The sequence below is a fragment of the Corvus hawaiiensis genome, chromosome 1 (assembly GCF_020740725.1).
Source record: "Corvus hawaiiensis isolate bCorHaw1 chromosome 1, bCorHaw1.pri.cur, whole genome shotgun sequence".
Taxonomy (NCBI): Eukaryota; Metazoa; Chordata; class Aves; order Passeriformes; family Corvidae; genus Corvus; species Corvus hawaiiensis.
The window spans coordinates 29,890,668-29,905,490 of record NC_063213.1 but is presented as its reverse complement, the minus strand read 5'-3'; the positions used below and the strand labels follow the sequence as shown (position 1 = coordinate 29,905,490).

The following is a 14,823-nucleotide window of genomic DNA, read 5'->3' as shown; positions in this document are numbered from 1 at the left end:
TAATATAGCTCAATAGAGTTTTGATGTTCACATTTCATAAAGGTAACTGGGATGAATTTTTATCTCTACTGTTGTTATTTATTTTCTCAGCCTTGCATGTTTATTACACAGGCTTAAAGAGGACAGAATAGTAATAGTTTATTTTATTCTGGCCTTGCCTTGGCACAAAACAGGATAGAAACTAATATATGTGATTTAAGACTTTAGAGGGTACAATAGACTGCAGAAGTAATTCTCAAAAAATGGCAACTCTCCAGGGCATGCAATATTTTCACATATCTTTTTGCCATGTTTCTAATTTCAAAATGTTATTGTGCATTACTTTGTTTTAATGATACTGCAAATGCTCAGTTCAGTGGTTAAAAGTAAATGAATGGCAGGTAGCATAGAACTGAAGGGCTGAATTCCCTGATACCCTGGAATACTGTGAGCTCAGGTAAAGCCTACTGGTGTCATGAATCTGCAGAGGCAACCATCTCAAAAACTATAATAATTGGAGGAGTCCTGTCTTTCTCATAATTCCCCATAAAACCCCAAGAAGAAAAGTGTATATATGTAGTAGACAGGAAAAACAGTCTCTGCAGTTTGCAAAAAAGGTCTAGCAAGTCTTAATATTCAGAAATGATTCTTAATTTGTCATAACTAGTATTCACACCGATTATTTTGAGATAAATACACGGAAAAACATAGTTCCATCTTCTTACTCAGAAAATAAGGAGCTTCAGTTTGTTCAGAGTGTCTTGAACAGTTTTTCTTAGATTTTTAATAAAGAGCAGAAATACACATTTTACCTGAAATGAGAGTTATATAAATTCAAATTCAAAAGAGTTATTTTTGAAAGGGTGTAGTCAATAAAAAGGGTTGAAATACAAAACAGATTGCAACCTCAACCACCTCAGGCCCTACTAAGTACAGACTTAAGTGCTTACTATTGGTTTTCCTGATGGAAGGGAAATGTTCCGACATCCAACATGGCAAGTGCCAGACCCATTTTCAATGGGAACTGCAGGCATATCAGGTGGAAAAAAAATTCTTATTTCAGGAGACAAATAGAAATGCCTCAGATGTCTCATGGTATTTACCCTTGTGTTATTAAATGAAAGGTGTAGACTTTAGAGAGGTGTATCAGGTAAAGATTGGTGAAGACTAATCCACAAAACACTGGTTCTCCATTCTCTCATATGTCAAGAGGTTAACCTCATGTAACTTTTTTGCCTGCAGTGGAATTGTTTCCAATACATACTCAGGATTCATCTTCTAGGTTTTCCTTTTATTAATATGACTTCAAATATGCTGAAGAAACTCTGATAAAATAATCTGGCATAATACTACATGCATTGGTCTCTGTCAGTATCATCAACATATAGGTTCTTTCTTTTTCAGAATCAATCTGGAGCAATTCTGAAATATTTCTTTTTGTTGTGATCTGGAATCTGAGCAGTGGTGTTGATAGAGCATCATTAATCAGATAAAATATGAATGAATTAAAATAATTATCAATCTATGATTTAACTTATCGACTTATGGTGGATGTTCTAAAGCAGTAGCCATGTGTCCACTGTCAGAGTAACAAATAATTAGTAACAAGTAATAAAAAACCCATCCCTGCCTAATGTACATACTGCCTTTACCTGGGTACACTGGTTGTGTCTGCAGGACATACATCAAAATGAAAAGTCAATTTAAAACATGAACCACTGTGAACATTTGCATGCACAATTACAGAATATCAAATCCTGCCAGCTGCATCGTGAAAAGACTCCCTTTGTCTTCAGGTAGTGCTCAGGATGTGGAAAGGCCCTCTCTTTCCCCATCTTGGAACAGGTTAGTTAGCAGTAACCTTGGCCAGATTTAAAAAAAAACCCTCAAAAGTCCTTCCAATGACCTCACCTTCCCTTGGGACTTCAGCATAGCAGAGCATTCTGTCCTGGTACAGAGGCAAAAGGGGTTGCAATAATGAGGCTAATGATGTGTTACATTGCAGGCTCTAACAGGAACAGACACTTTACTGCTGAGGTTTGCTCATTTAAACAGACGTCTTGTACTGAATAAAAACCTGAACCTATCTGCTCACATATATTTTTCACATCCCACTGAAGTCAAGGGAAGATATCCCAATGGGTTCAGCTATGGATTGTCTTAATGACTGTCTGAAGTTTTGGGTTGTTCTGATTCCTAGTTAAAATAAATCTCTCCTTAAAAGCTGTGGATACCAATTTTCTGGAGCAAACATTCCTGATCGGGTATAGAGCCAGCTCCTGCTCCACTGTCAGCCCTGGGGTCTCTTGTCAGGGGACATCTGCATTGCTTTCCAGAGCTTTGAGTGACGCCCTTCTCTAATCCTGGTGCCTAGAATGAAATGATGCACCACAAGACAGTGGGTCTAGGGAGCAGTGGGTGAGGGAATAGGGAGATTTCTGTCCACTTGCTTTTATTGCATGTCTTTGTACTAAACTAGGATTACCTAATAAAAGAAACTTTTTTTTGTTTGTTTGTTTTAGAGACACTCAACCTAGGGTTTCTTTACAGGTCTGTGAGTTAAAGCAGCACGCTGAATTCTTTCCAAAGTTGTATGTGACTGCCATCCAGTGGGGGCTCCAGTGTAAGCAGCTGGAACGGAGCAGCCTGCAGTCTTTGCATGAGATACTAGCCTCTCAATTTAATAGAAGACACATAATAAAAAAGGAATTAGTAGTGTCAAATGATATTTGAAAAAAGTTATTACATTATTTAATGAAAATTAAATAGACCCTGCATACACAGACGTCGATGTAATGATTTTGTATTAAATTAGTTTTAAAATTATATTTTAGATTTTTCATTACAGCTACTTTTCTTTAAAAACTGAATAATTTAATTTGAGCTTCATACAAACATACAGTGTGGCTTTGAGTGTTACACAGATGAAAATAGGTGGCAGTTTCTGAGGAACTTGCAGTTTCAGTTCTGAAGTCACATCACGTCAAGGCAGACTGCCTTTTTCTGAAGTTGTTTGGATTTAAGCAGAAGTTCAATAAAATGCTCTTTCTTTTAAATTACTGTTCACTTAGATAATAAAACTAATCTTGATGGGAGTTCTGAGACTAACAGAGATATCAGTCTAAGGGCAAACATAATGTCTGCATCACCTTAGTAGTCTTGGTAAAAAAAAAGGCGTAAACACAAACACATACCTTATATTCACCCTGTGGATATATTTATATCTGAATCATTGTCAACCCAGCCTGTGCACTGCTGTGAAGTTAAGGTTTTTCTTTATGCTGGAGATATTTTATTTTAAAAAATTGTCCAAATCAGATGGAATAATAATGCTGTAAGGTTTAATCTCACACCATCTGACGTCAATACATCTCTGCTATTGACTTCAGCAATAGCAAGGTAAAGAAGGGGGTGTTATCATCATGATCAATATAGTATTTCTCTTCTGCATTATTATGATGATTTATCACTTTTGTTACAAACTTTTCTAGTCCTGAACAAGGGCTTTTTGTGCTAAGTTCTATAATAATACATAACAAAAAAGGTTCCTGCTCAAAAATGCCTACAAAGTTAGCACAGACTAGGCATGAGGCCCTAAGAAAATAACAAGGTGGTATGCAGGTGTTTAGATGGAGCTCGTCATGAGTATGATAGCAGTGTATGAGAAAGCAGGAAGATGACTATGAAAATCAAATGGGAGGTATTGTGCCATTCTTTTTATTGGTGAAATAAAGATGATTATTCACCTGCTAAAAGGTTAGGAAAAAACTTAAAACAATATTTTTAATACTGTGATATTTGATTTGTTTTTTTTTTTTTTTTTTTTCTAGTACAAGAGGAAAGGAGCAGACTGGAGTGATAATTGTGTAATTCCTTAGGCCGATCATGACCACTCTCGCTGCAATTCAGCTCCTTCCTTAGTGTGGCACTAGTGCTTCGCTGATGTGTTTCTGACGGGTCAGGTCCTTGACCCAGGTTAGTGAGATGAGATCAGAGCCAGAGCAGGGACAAGCCATGGACTGTAAATGAGTAGTGGATCCAGAGAAACAGTCAGGACCATAAACCCAGCATTTTTTACTGCCTTAGACTGTCACAGACCTGCAGCCTCACTGCTCATCTGGAACACAGGAGGAGGTACACACTTCACCAATGTGGTGTAAGGCAAGCTAAAGGTTTGCATTGTGCTTTGAGCTCTGCAGACGAAATTTCTATAGAGGTATAGTAAATATTAGGAACCACTCCTAAAAATCTGTTTTGCTGGTTTAATGCACTGATTTAGCCTTTAGCATTTTTTTTTTTTTTTAATAAAGGTCAACTACAGTATTTTATCATTAAGTCTCTTTTATGGAGGGATATATATTAAATATGTGATTAACATGTGATACAGACAGAAAAACATAGATACATTGCAGAAAAAAACCCCCAAATATAAAGGTTCGTTTTTTTTTCCTGGTTTAAAACTTGAATCCTTTATGTGCAGAAAGCTTGTATATATGTCTGAAAGCTGCTGTTGCTCTGCTAAATAATGACAGGGATAATTTGCCTCCCTCTAAAAAACAACAAAAATTTGGATAAAATTTAAAAGGAAATGTAGGAACATAGCTCAAAATGTAACAGAAGCACTGATAAGGAAAGGGACACTATTTAGTTTGGCTGCCTTCAACTGAAACAATTCTCTGATGCTTCTTTCACATCTGTTGACTTTTTATTGCTCTCTTTAGTAGATGAATTACAATATATGTTAACAGAAGCAATAGAAAGTCATATAATGCCAAGTCATTAAAATTAAAGAGATCTACCTCAGGTACCTAAAGATGACTTTCACAGGACATTAATTTGTCCAATGTGTACTTCCATATAATGGAAACCACCTATTTCATGATAGGTTTTGACTTTTTTAGCTTTGTCTTGGACTCTGGAATTACTTAATGATTTTTTTATTTTTTCCTTGTTTCTTTAATTCCAATAAAATTGTATCAAACTAGAAATCACACAGGCCAAGGAAGACACACACTCATCACTGAAAATGCATTATAGAAGAAGGAAATAGTTTCAGCATAAGCCAATGTAAGTAACACATTTGTGAGGTGGATAAGCCTGCTGATACGCTCTGCAGACCTTCGCTCTGCTCTGATATGCAGACTCAGGAAATATCAGACTGTACCATGCTCCCTTCTGACCTGAATGGCCTTAGCTTTATTTCCAAGGAAAACAGGGGTGTAGGGTGAGGAAGACATTTCACTTCTGGGTCTTATCATGATACATAGCCTAGACATGGGCAAAGTTTGGGACCAGGCAGCTGAAACATGACTCTGAATCCAGCAACACAAGCTCTGCTAAAAAGATATGAGAAGGATGGATATGTAAAAGAGTTCCTCTTCTATGGAGCAGTTTTACAGAACAGAAAGTAAAGAGGAATATTATTCCAAAAGGCCTCTACATTTGAAACTATCTCAGCTGATGCAGAGGGTAAAAGTTTTGTAAAGATATATACTTCATCAGCCTGAGATGGGGGTATATGGGTCATGTTTTTCCCACTGTGTATCTGCGAATAAGGGAAAGATCTGATGCCATGTCCTGATGTTCAGGGTGAGGATATTCCACCCGCTTGTTTATTGAAGAGTGAAAGGAGTTCTGGTTTTTGAAAATATTTTGTCTGGCCTTCATTGAGCTGAGATTCAATGGGGATGTGCTGGCTTACCTTGGCACGTGCTACTAACCAACTCTGTCACACACAAAAGGGAAGTACAAGTCGTTCATTTATGAGGTTCCTGTCTACCCATAATTACTCTTTTTAACTGAAATATTGTGAGTCACACTGCAAAATAAAGAAATTGAGTAAATTCAGTGAAGGTTTAAATCAACAAAACTGCTTGGAGCTCATGGTCATTCTGTGAGCACAAAAGAACAGGTAAAAAATTAATAATCAGTGAATTATTTGGTCATTTCTGATTCTGGGACACACAATTGAAATTCTGTTCTGCTGTTTCTCGCTGTTGTTTACAGACACTTTTGAGTATTGAACACCTGGTCATTTGCAACCTCTGGAACATCCTTATAGTTGGAAGATCAGGGTCTGTAATTATTTATGTTTTGGAAACCAGATGTTGCTTAGGGTAATAGTCATGATATACTATATCAATAAAGCTTTGTTTTATTTTCAAAAGTTTATTGATAGCTATTGATAACTTTTTATGCTACTTTGTCACCTATTTGTGAAAAAAAAAACCCAACAAAAACCCCCTATATTTTCAAACCTGAGTAAAAACCACTTTCTTGTGACTTCTGATTGAAAAAAGAGCTTAGCAGTTATGGGTAAACTAAGTGCTAATGCATTAAACATGCAGATCTAATGTATGGCTCTGCTCTAGAAAATGGTCTGAGTTTGCCTTTCTGTGGCACTAGCATTTTGAGTAATACATTGCCACTACAGAAGGGCAATACATAGTGAAAAGGATGTATCCCCAGGGATTTTAAATAATTCATTTCAGCAGGAAGGCCTTTGTTATTGATAGAACAAATGATTTTCTTTTTCCTTTAAGAAACGTGTTTGGAAATTCGTTAATTATTCTTTCAATATAATAGAATTACCTGGGTATTAGGAAACAAAGCACAGGGTTAACTGTTGCATTGATGTTAACTATGGTTTACATGTTTTACCTGTGATTAAAGTCCTGGATACTTAAAACATGTTTTATTCATGTCAGCAGCTATGGAATTTGTAAATACTCTCTGACTGGCTCCTTTCAAATCATGAACAGTTCTTCCCCATTCCCTACCAGTGAAATGTTAGCTAAACCAGCCTTCAAATTAATCTGGTGTCTAGACAATTTACAGCACTACCCAAAGGAGGCTGAGGCAGCATAATTCCCAGAAAATGAAGGACATAAATAAAGATGGTATTTCTACATCATTTTGATGGCATAACAATCATTGCCATTTCTAATCCTAGGGTAAATGTTTTCAAAATATGACTCAAAGGGACAGTATTCAGAGAAGAGTTAAAAAATTGTTTTCAGTCTCAAAAACTATAGATGGATGATGGTATACTAAAATAGATCCGTTTATTTAGCATCTTGCAGACAAGATGAAAAGATGTTTTAATCAGCATCTCTAAGAAAGTGTGAAGGGGAGTGACACCTGACACTAAACATTTCTTTCATCTATCAAGTATAGACACAAAGATCCCAAAGTTAAATGTTGAAGTCTGCATAATTCAAACTGTAAATTAGGTGAAAATTCTTTACAAGGATGGTACTTACACAGCATAAGACATAGCCAAAGGATATGGTAAATTTTCTATCATTTGAAGTCTTTAAAGCTAGATAAAATGTCTTTCTAGAAAATTTATTTTACTGCTATCATTATTTTTGGGTTAGCTGCAGAAAATAATTTGGGGAATTTTATAGCCTCTCTTAAGCAACAGCTCAAACAGTGATCATATTCTGTTGAGGTTTCAAAATATAGGAAATACAATAGCTAGGTGTAATTCTACAGCATCAATAATGATGGGAGATGAAATTATAGCCTCACTGAAATCTATAAGGAAGTTCCCACTCCCTTTAATGAGAACAAAATTTAATCTACAATTATAAAATCTTTGATATAGTCATTGCTTTTAAGATGGGGATTATATACAGACTGCCTTGCTCCATCCATTTTATTGCTATGATGTTTACCATTTTATTTTGTAATTCAGAATAGTTTTGAATTAAGTTTGTATGATTTATATTTTTAAAGCATCTAGGAGTTTGCAGTTATCTCTTTTCAAGTAGTGCAGAGCTCAAAATGGAAATGGACTTGAAAAAATTATTTTTCTTCTTGATTTCACTTGGGTAAGGGTCAGATATTTCATTGACCATTTTTTCACAAAGATAGGTATATACTCTTGCTTGCCTCTTGTGAAGTTGGAAAACGAAGATTTGTACAAACACGTTTTCTGATTATTCTCAGCTTCAGCTGAGTTCAGGTCAAGATCTAGCCATAAAGCCTCATAATTTAGCTCATTTTGTGCAAAGTCAGCAATTAATATTGAGAATGTATGGTATTGTTGTGTACAGCCCCTCCATCACATTTTGACATATTGTCCAAGGCTGAAACAGAGAACTGTCAGCCATCCTTTTGTGTGGCCTTCTGAGAAGATGAGCAGTGGCTGCTGATAGTTTTCCTGAAAGCATACTCATAGTTTTGGACAGAGTTTGTTCAGATTCCTGAAGAAGTTGCTCAGGTATAATCCTTCTCAGGAACAAAGAAGGTGTTATAAGCTGTGACTCATAACCCATTACCAGAAATGGCTTTAAAGCAGGGATGGAGAGAGACCTGTTGAGAATGTACAAGTAAGGAAGCTGAGAGGTCCAGTCTAAGTCTGTTGACTATCAGCTTTACTCCACTAACTCTCAAAGCATATCATACTGGTTTTTTCTTTTTTTTTTCTTTTATTTTTCTTTGTAGCAGGCTGATCTACCTTTCTGCAACAGAGCAGAAAAGTCTCTGATCCAGATTCCATCCCCATTTTACTCTGGGGACATGCAAAGAAGCAGAAGGTATGAATCTTGCACACAGGATGCAACTATCACAGCTCTTTAAGGTACAATTTAAAGCCTGCTGGAGGCAATGGAAGGCCTTTCATTCACTTCAATGGGCTTTGGATCAGAACCTCAGCTAGGGAGCTTTTGTCCTTGGCTCTCTTCAAAGAAGATTTTACTGATGTGTGAATACTGTTAATCACCCATGAACACTTGGTAAAGAGTGATCTGGTTTTTATGATATGTAAAATACCCTGCTGAAGCATGAAATCTTTTAATAAAATCAAACAAAGAAAAACTTGCCCTCCATAACCTAAAGCTCAGCTCTTGAAATGTCATTTATTGGAATAGTGCATCCCCCATCCTCAGTCTGGGCTTTTTCTTGCCACAGGTGAACTAATATAGCCTTGGAGATGCACCATGGTTACTAGTATCTGGTATTTTGCTAGAGGGGAGGGATAGGAACTGTTATTATCAAATGTTAATTTTGTCCACCTCATGGAAACAAGAGCAAATAAGCATATCTTTGTTCCTGAATTTATGTAATTTGCTTTTTCTGACATGTAAATTGACTGCATAGCCTTAATCTTATCCTTGAGAAACCACTGGCAACGCAATTGAGAGCCTGTTATTTCATGTAGAACTAACTACTGATTTGTCTGCAGTCAGTAAATGTATAAAACTGAAATATAAAAACCATTTGACAGAGCCTTTGCTGCTACCTTCAGTCTTGACTGCCATGTTAGGAATAGGGATGCAATTATCATAACAGCAATTCACACTAAATATTTGTTCTTAGGCTTATTTTGTTACCTTATGGACATACAGTGTTGTGGCTATGTTGATTTCAAATCCCACCTCAAATTCTGATTTTATGTATGTAATCAGTGGTCTCCTGTCTGCTAGCATGAGGTGAAGTCACATAGAGTTCATTAATGAGTCTTTTTTCATATTTATATGTAAGTGAAAGTCCTGAGAATCATGATAAAACTCTAGTTCACACAGTGTATATGGTAGCAATTTATTGCCTGGCTTCAGATTTTTTAAATCTCTCTGGCACTACAGGGTTATTTCAGTAAGTTAGAAAGGCAGGTATTCTAAGTGTGAACTTGCTGTTAAGATCTCAAAAATACTGAGTGCTCTTGAATTGAAGCTTTGATGAGAAATAAATCCTTCTTGTGACACTTTTATGCCATGTAGAGATGTGGAAGTGTGAGCAATAGCACCTGGCAAGCAAGCTGTCTTCTTTAAAAGCAAGCAAACCAGCTGCTCATCAGGTTGGAGAAGGATTTCGCAGGAAATAAAAGTCTACTCAAATGTTCATAGCTCAGATCTGCAAGAGAAAACTCATACTTTATGATTTGTACTCTGAATACTGAGAAAAACTGTATTTATATCTTCTGTATTTTCAAACACTGTGAGGAGTTCATTTTTGAAAACAGGAATAATTTTCAAGTGAACAATCTGTTTAGGAGATTCATTTCTTTTCATATTAGTTCTCTCATTAACAGAAGGTAACGATATAAGTAATAAAATAAACTTATGGTGAATAAACAAAATTTGATAGAAATAGTCTCTTTCAGGATACTGTAAGGATAGGATTTCTGGATTTGCTTTGTATGGGTCCCTTTTTTCCCTATTCTTGCATGTGCATCAGACAGATCACCTCATGTAACAAGCCTCAAATGTATCTCCTTTCTGGTTACATAAACCAGCTGCACTTTAAGCACATGAAATAGGTTTAAAAAAATTTTACCCCAGCAGAGAAACACTAACCAAAATGTTTCTGGCTCTTCAAAGTCCTAGATAGGCAGTGGTCTCATAAAACACTGGGAGAAAATTGTTTGGAACCAAATTCAGGTGAGCTGTGGCAAGGCTGCAACATTTAACTGTACATATTTTCCAAATGGGCAAGGTATCTCCTCTGATCCCTTTGGAAAATAATTTATTTAGTTTTACAGCTGCCTAAATCATCCAGCTAGGATTCCATAGGAAACATGCCATACTTCCCCAAAATAAAAGTGTTTAACACCAGAGGGACACTAAACTCTACATCTTCCTTAGCTTCCATTTACCTGTAGGAGAAATAAATGCAACAACGTGCAAGACAGACACATATATCAATATATATCCCCCCCAACATCCAACAGCCTGAAAAGAGTTTGCATGTATCATGTATATATTTTTTAGGTTATTTGGCATTTTTTGAATAATTTTGTGATAATTCTACTTCAATGCATTCAGTGTTACTCTAAATACTGCCAGCCTCAGTCAAATGACATTGTAATGCACTGAAAAGTTTCCTTTTGGTACCTTGAAACAATAGTTGTTGGATTTTAATGAATATATATTTTAATCTTTAGGTAGATAATACTGCGATGGGTACTATCCTTCACCTTTTGGCTTGGTTCCCAAGGAAACTTCCCCTTTTTATATTTCATTTATTACTGGTTTTGGTTTGCTTCTTCTGAACTAACAAATCCAGATTAATGTATCCTATCCACCTGACTCCTGCTGACGAAACTGTTCTTATACCCTGCTTGCAAACTCCATGTTTGCAGATGTGACAACCAGGGAATGAAAAGAGAGTTCTGTAATGACCAGAGAGAAAGGAGGCTGCCTGCAAACACTGACTGCTTCTTGCAGCACTCCCCTCAGTTATTAAAATAGCATTATACTATCTGAAAATTTTGTAAACTGAGATATATGGAGAGATGAAGTTCCTACCTGTGCTGTACCAAAACCTAAATAAGCCAAAGATATTCAACAATACTCTCTGTCCCAGACTCATGTCACACAAACACTTAAGCATCTGCTCAGCTTTGCAAAACTGCTCTTGCGATTTCACTGGACTGCAGGGTAAATTTAAATTTAAAGACATTCCCATTTGCAGACTCAGGACTTAACGGAATGATATTATTTGCATCAGGCTTCACTACCATTTAAGATGCTGTAGGGTATCCCTCCTGGCTTCCAGCCGCTGCTCCAGAATGGCACAGTTTTATCCTAAGTCCCACGTTATCTATCAGCCCAGATGTCTCTGATGCCCTCAGGCATCTACAGTGACACCTGTATTAGCCCAGCTGTCATCACACTAAAATGAGGATTTCATAACAACATCACTTGATGCAAGGGAGGGAGTGAATAGCTTTTATTAACTCCTGGGAGTGTGATCTGCAGGCAGAACCCAATCTACTGTACTTTTTATTTTCTAAATTGCACCGATCTTTTCAGAGGACTGGAGACCCATCTAGTAACAAAATGCTACAAGATATATGTAATGGAACTAAACAACTGACCTGCAGTACAATGTCCCGTCCATTCCGTGTGACATTAACAGTGTGGGGCTGTCCATTGGCCATGTTTCTGTGGTCAATGTCAATGTTATATGGCTCTTTGGTGCCCCCAAGGTTGTACCGAATTTGCAGATTCCCTAGCGAAAAAGAAAAAAATGTGAAAAGCACCCTCAGGTATTTTGATCTTTATTCACCAGCTATTTTCCCATCTTTATTTTCACATACAGCTGTTATCATTTCACACTTAATTGCTCTCATAGCTGGTCTCTGCAGTAAGAGAAGAGCTGGTGTTTGACATTATAAAGTTACTGGGCTGAAACTGCCTCTAGTTTATAACCCAGAAGTGTGACAATGACCAGCATCTCCAAACCACAGTGTTTGTAAACACTCCAGACTGCAAACCAAACAAATTGGAGTTATGCCTTGAACAATATGGACAATTGCTACAAAACTGAGTACATCGAGTAACACTTTATTGTTGAGATTATTATACTTGCTGCAGTAAAATTCTTCAAAATTGTACAAAGCATAACATTTTCTAAAGAACAAACCATTGACGTGCACTGAATAAAGGCAAAATTACAACAAATTAGCACTGACACATAATTCACACAAGGGACTTCCTTGCTCTCACGTTTAATTGTTGTTGATGGGTGACCGTCTGGACTTCCATGGAAATTTAGTATTATTTTGTGAAATGCAAACCTCAGGTTAGGTTGTTAGAAAAGTATAGTCAGGAGTGGTTAATTGATATTCATAACATACTGCCAGACCAGATCTTTCTTTTCTAAACAAAAATGAAGTGTCTGCTCTTCATAACACGTTTAAATATTTGATTAAAAGGAAGAATGTTTGGAAAGGGAAATGCAGCCCCCACTCTCGATGAAAAATGGAAATATTCTGGCCCAAAAGAGCAGACTTAGACCTTTATAACTATAGATTAGTTGTGTGATGTTGGATTTCACTCATGCACCTCCTTTCTTCCCCATGAAGGGAAAAAAATGAGTGGCATGTAGAATACTCGTATTATCCCATAGAAGAGAGCAGTAGTAAAATCATCCTAATTATGACTTTCATGGGGCACTAAGGCACTATTTGGAATCGAAGTAAATTCAGTTTATATACAGTTTTAATACTGTAGCAGCAAATGGTCCATATCCAACCTTCAACCACCACCAAAATGTTTAGGACATTATATACTATACTGCTTCCTTATTTTAGTCACCTCAGTGAGTATCCAGATTTTCAGAACAGTACATGACACTTTTCACTGACTACTAGGGATATTGCCAGGAGTTCAGCTATTCAGGTGCCGTCATGTGGATGTCTACCTGTCTCCACCATACTGCTGGTTCATGGCATGGGTCCAACTGTTACAGCAGGTTTTTGGTTACTTTTGTTTGTTTAGTTTTGTTTTATGAGGGAGGATTGGCTAAAGAAACACCGCAAAACTGAACAATTGCATGAGTACCAAATCTAGTAGAAGCAGAATAAAGGTTCAGATTTCTAAGTGCTCTACTTTTACATGACAAGGGTGAAGAGATTTTCTCATCAGTTCAGAGCTTCCCCTGAGTGTCAGCCTGTTATTGTCAACTGTGCCTTCAATGGAGAGATCCCGGAGCAGTTGCTTACCACTTGGGTTCACAAGCACAGCCATGAAGTCCGGGGTGTAGGAGCTGACGTACAGTAAGACACAAGGGAACTTGGTGGTGCTGAAGCTGAAGCTGAGCTCTTCCTTGTTCAAGCTGAGGTCAGGTGCTGTGATCTCAGGATCCGCAGAACTCAAAAGTGTCCGGCTAACTAAATCCTTCACGCTAGTCCCTAGGGAGTGGAAATTGTAACGAAGCCACATTCCTTCTTCAAAAAATGCTCCCACGTCTTGAACAGAACAGGAAAAGAAGGATGGGAAAAAAAAAGGTAAATTTAATGTGCCGACACCTTTTGGTTGAAACATATTACTGTGACTTGATCAGTACTAATCTGTGCATGTTTCTACCGCTGCATTATTTAAGCACAATATTTAGGTCAAGAGCCTCACTATTTTCCTATGAGAATGGAAAGAGCAATCTCCATTTTATTGTTGGGTACTTGGATTCACAGAGCAAAGGAAATATTTCCTTTGGGGCACACAGAAAGCCTATGCCTATATCTCATATCAATACTACAGACAAGAATAATTATGATTTAAATTTATTCTCATTGAAATTTTGCGGTAGATAATGCTCCAAGGAAGGAGGTACAAGGAAGAGTGGCTTAAGGGACACAGTAAACAAACAACAGTAAAGGAAAAGGAAAAACAACAGTTCTGACCAGCAAATCTGAGCAGATTTGGAAGGACCTCACAAAGGAATAATGGCAATTCCAGCCCCTGAAAGGACTGGACACAATGCTTGTAAGATATCCACAGCTAACACAATCCTTCATGAGAGCTCCATAATGACAATGCCCTCAGGGGAGATAAAATTAACTAGGGAGCATGACTCAATAGGGAACAAGAGGCAGGAGATACTTGAAGTGTAGATCCCAGGAGGTGAAATCTAGAAAAAGTTTTCAAACCAATCTGAGACAAGATGTGGTGTTTCAACACTCCTGACAGAAAATAAACCGACTTTTGGCAGAATTAACGCTTTCAGCTGAAAAAGCACTAGTAGTGCTTCTCATAATAATGCGGTCCTGCCTCTTTTCTAACATTAAAATCATAATTCCAGGCTGATGTTCTTGCAGCAACGACTGACTTTGATAACCTCCCACAGGAATTCCTGCACAATTGGCCACACTGGTATCACCTACTCCAATGGGCATTGCTTGACTGACTTCCTATGGCAGTCATTCATTTGGAGACATCGTGGTATTGGATCAGCTGTGCTGTCTGGGACAACATTGTTAAAGGAAATTTTTAAATTATATGTGAACTTGATTAAAAATATGTGTTTATGAACATTTTGTAAGATACTAAATAATGATTAAAAATATTATAATCATAATATAAGAGTACTGTATTCAAAGAAGGGCTCTATGAAATT

General features: G+C 37.1%; 1 protein-coding gene across 1 annotated transcript in view; it reads right to left on the bottom strand.

Moving 5' to 3' along the window:
• CNTNAP2 (contactin associated protein 2) overlaps positions 1 to 14,823 on the bottom strand; it is a 1,047,411-nt gene that overhangs the window by 65,829 nt on the left and 966,759 nt on the right. The window contains exons 19-20 of the mRNA XM_048297819.1: positions 13,433 to 13,678; positions 11,804 to 11,937 (exon numbers count right to left, since the gene is read on the bottom strand). Of these exons, the coding sequence (XP_048153776.1) occupies positions 11,804 to 11,937; positions 13,433 to 13,678 (380 nt within the window). The remainder of the gene's footprint in view (positions 1 to 11,803; positions 11,938 to 13,432; positions 13,679 to 14,823) is intronic.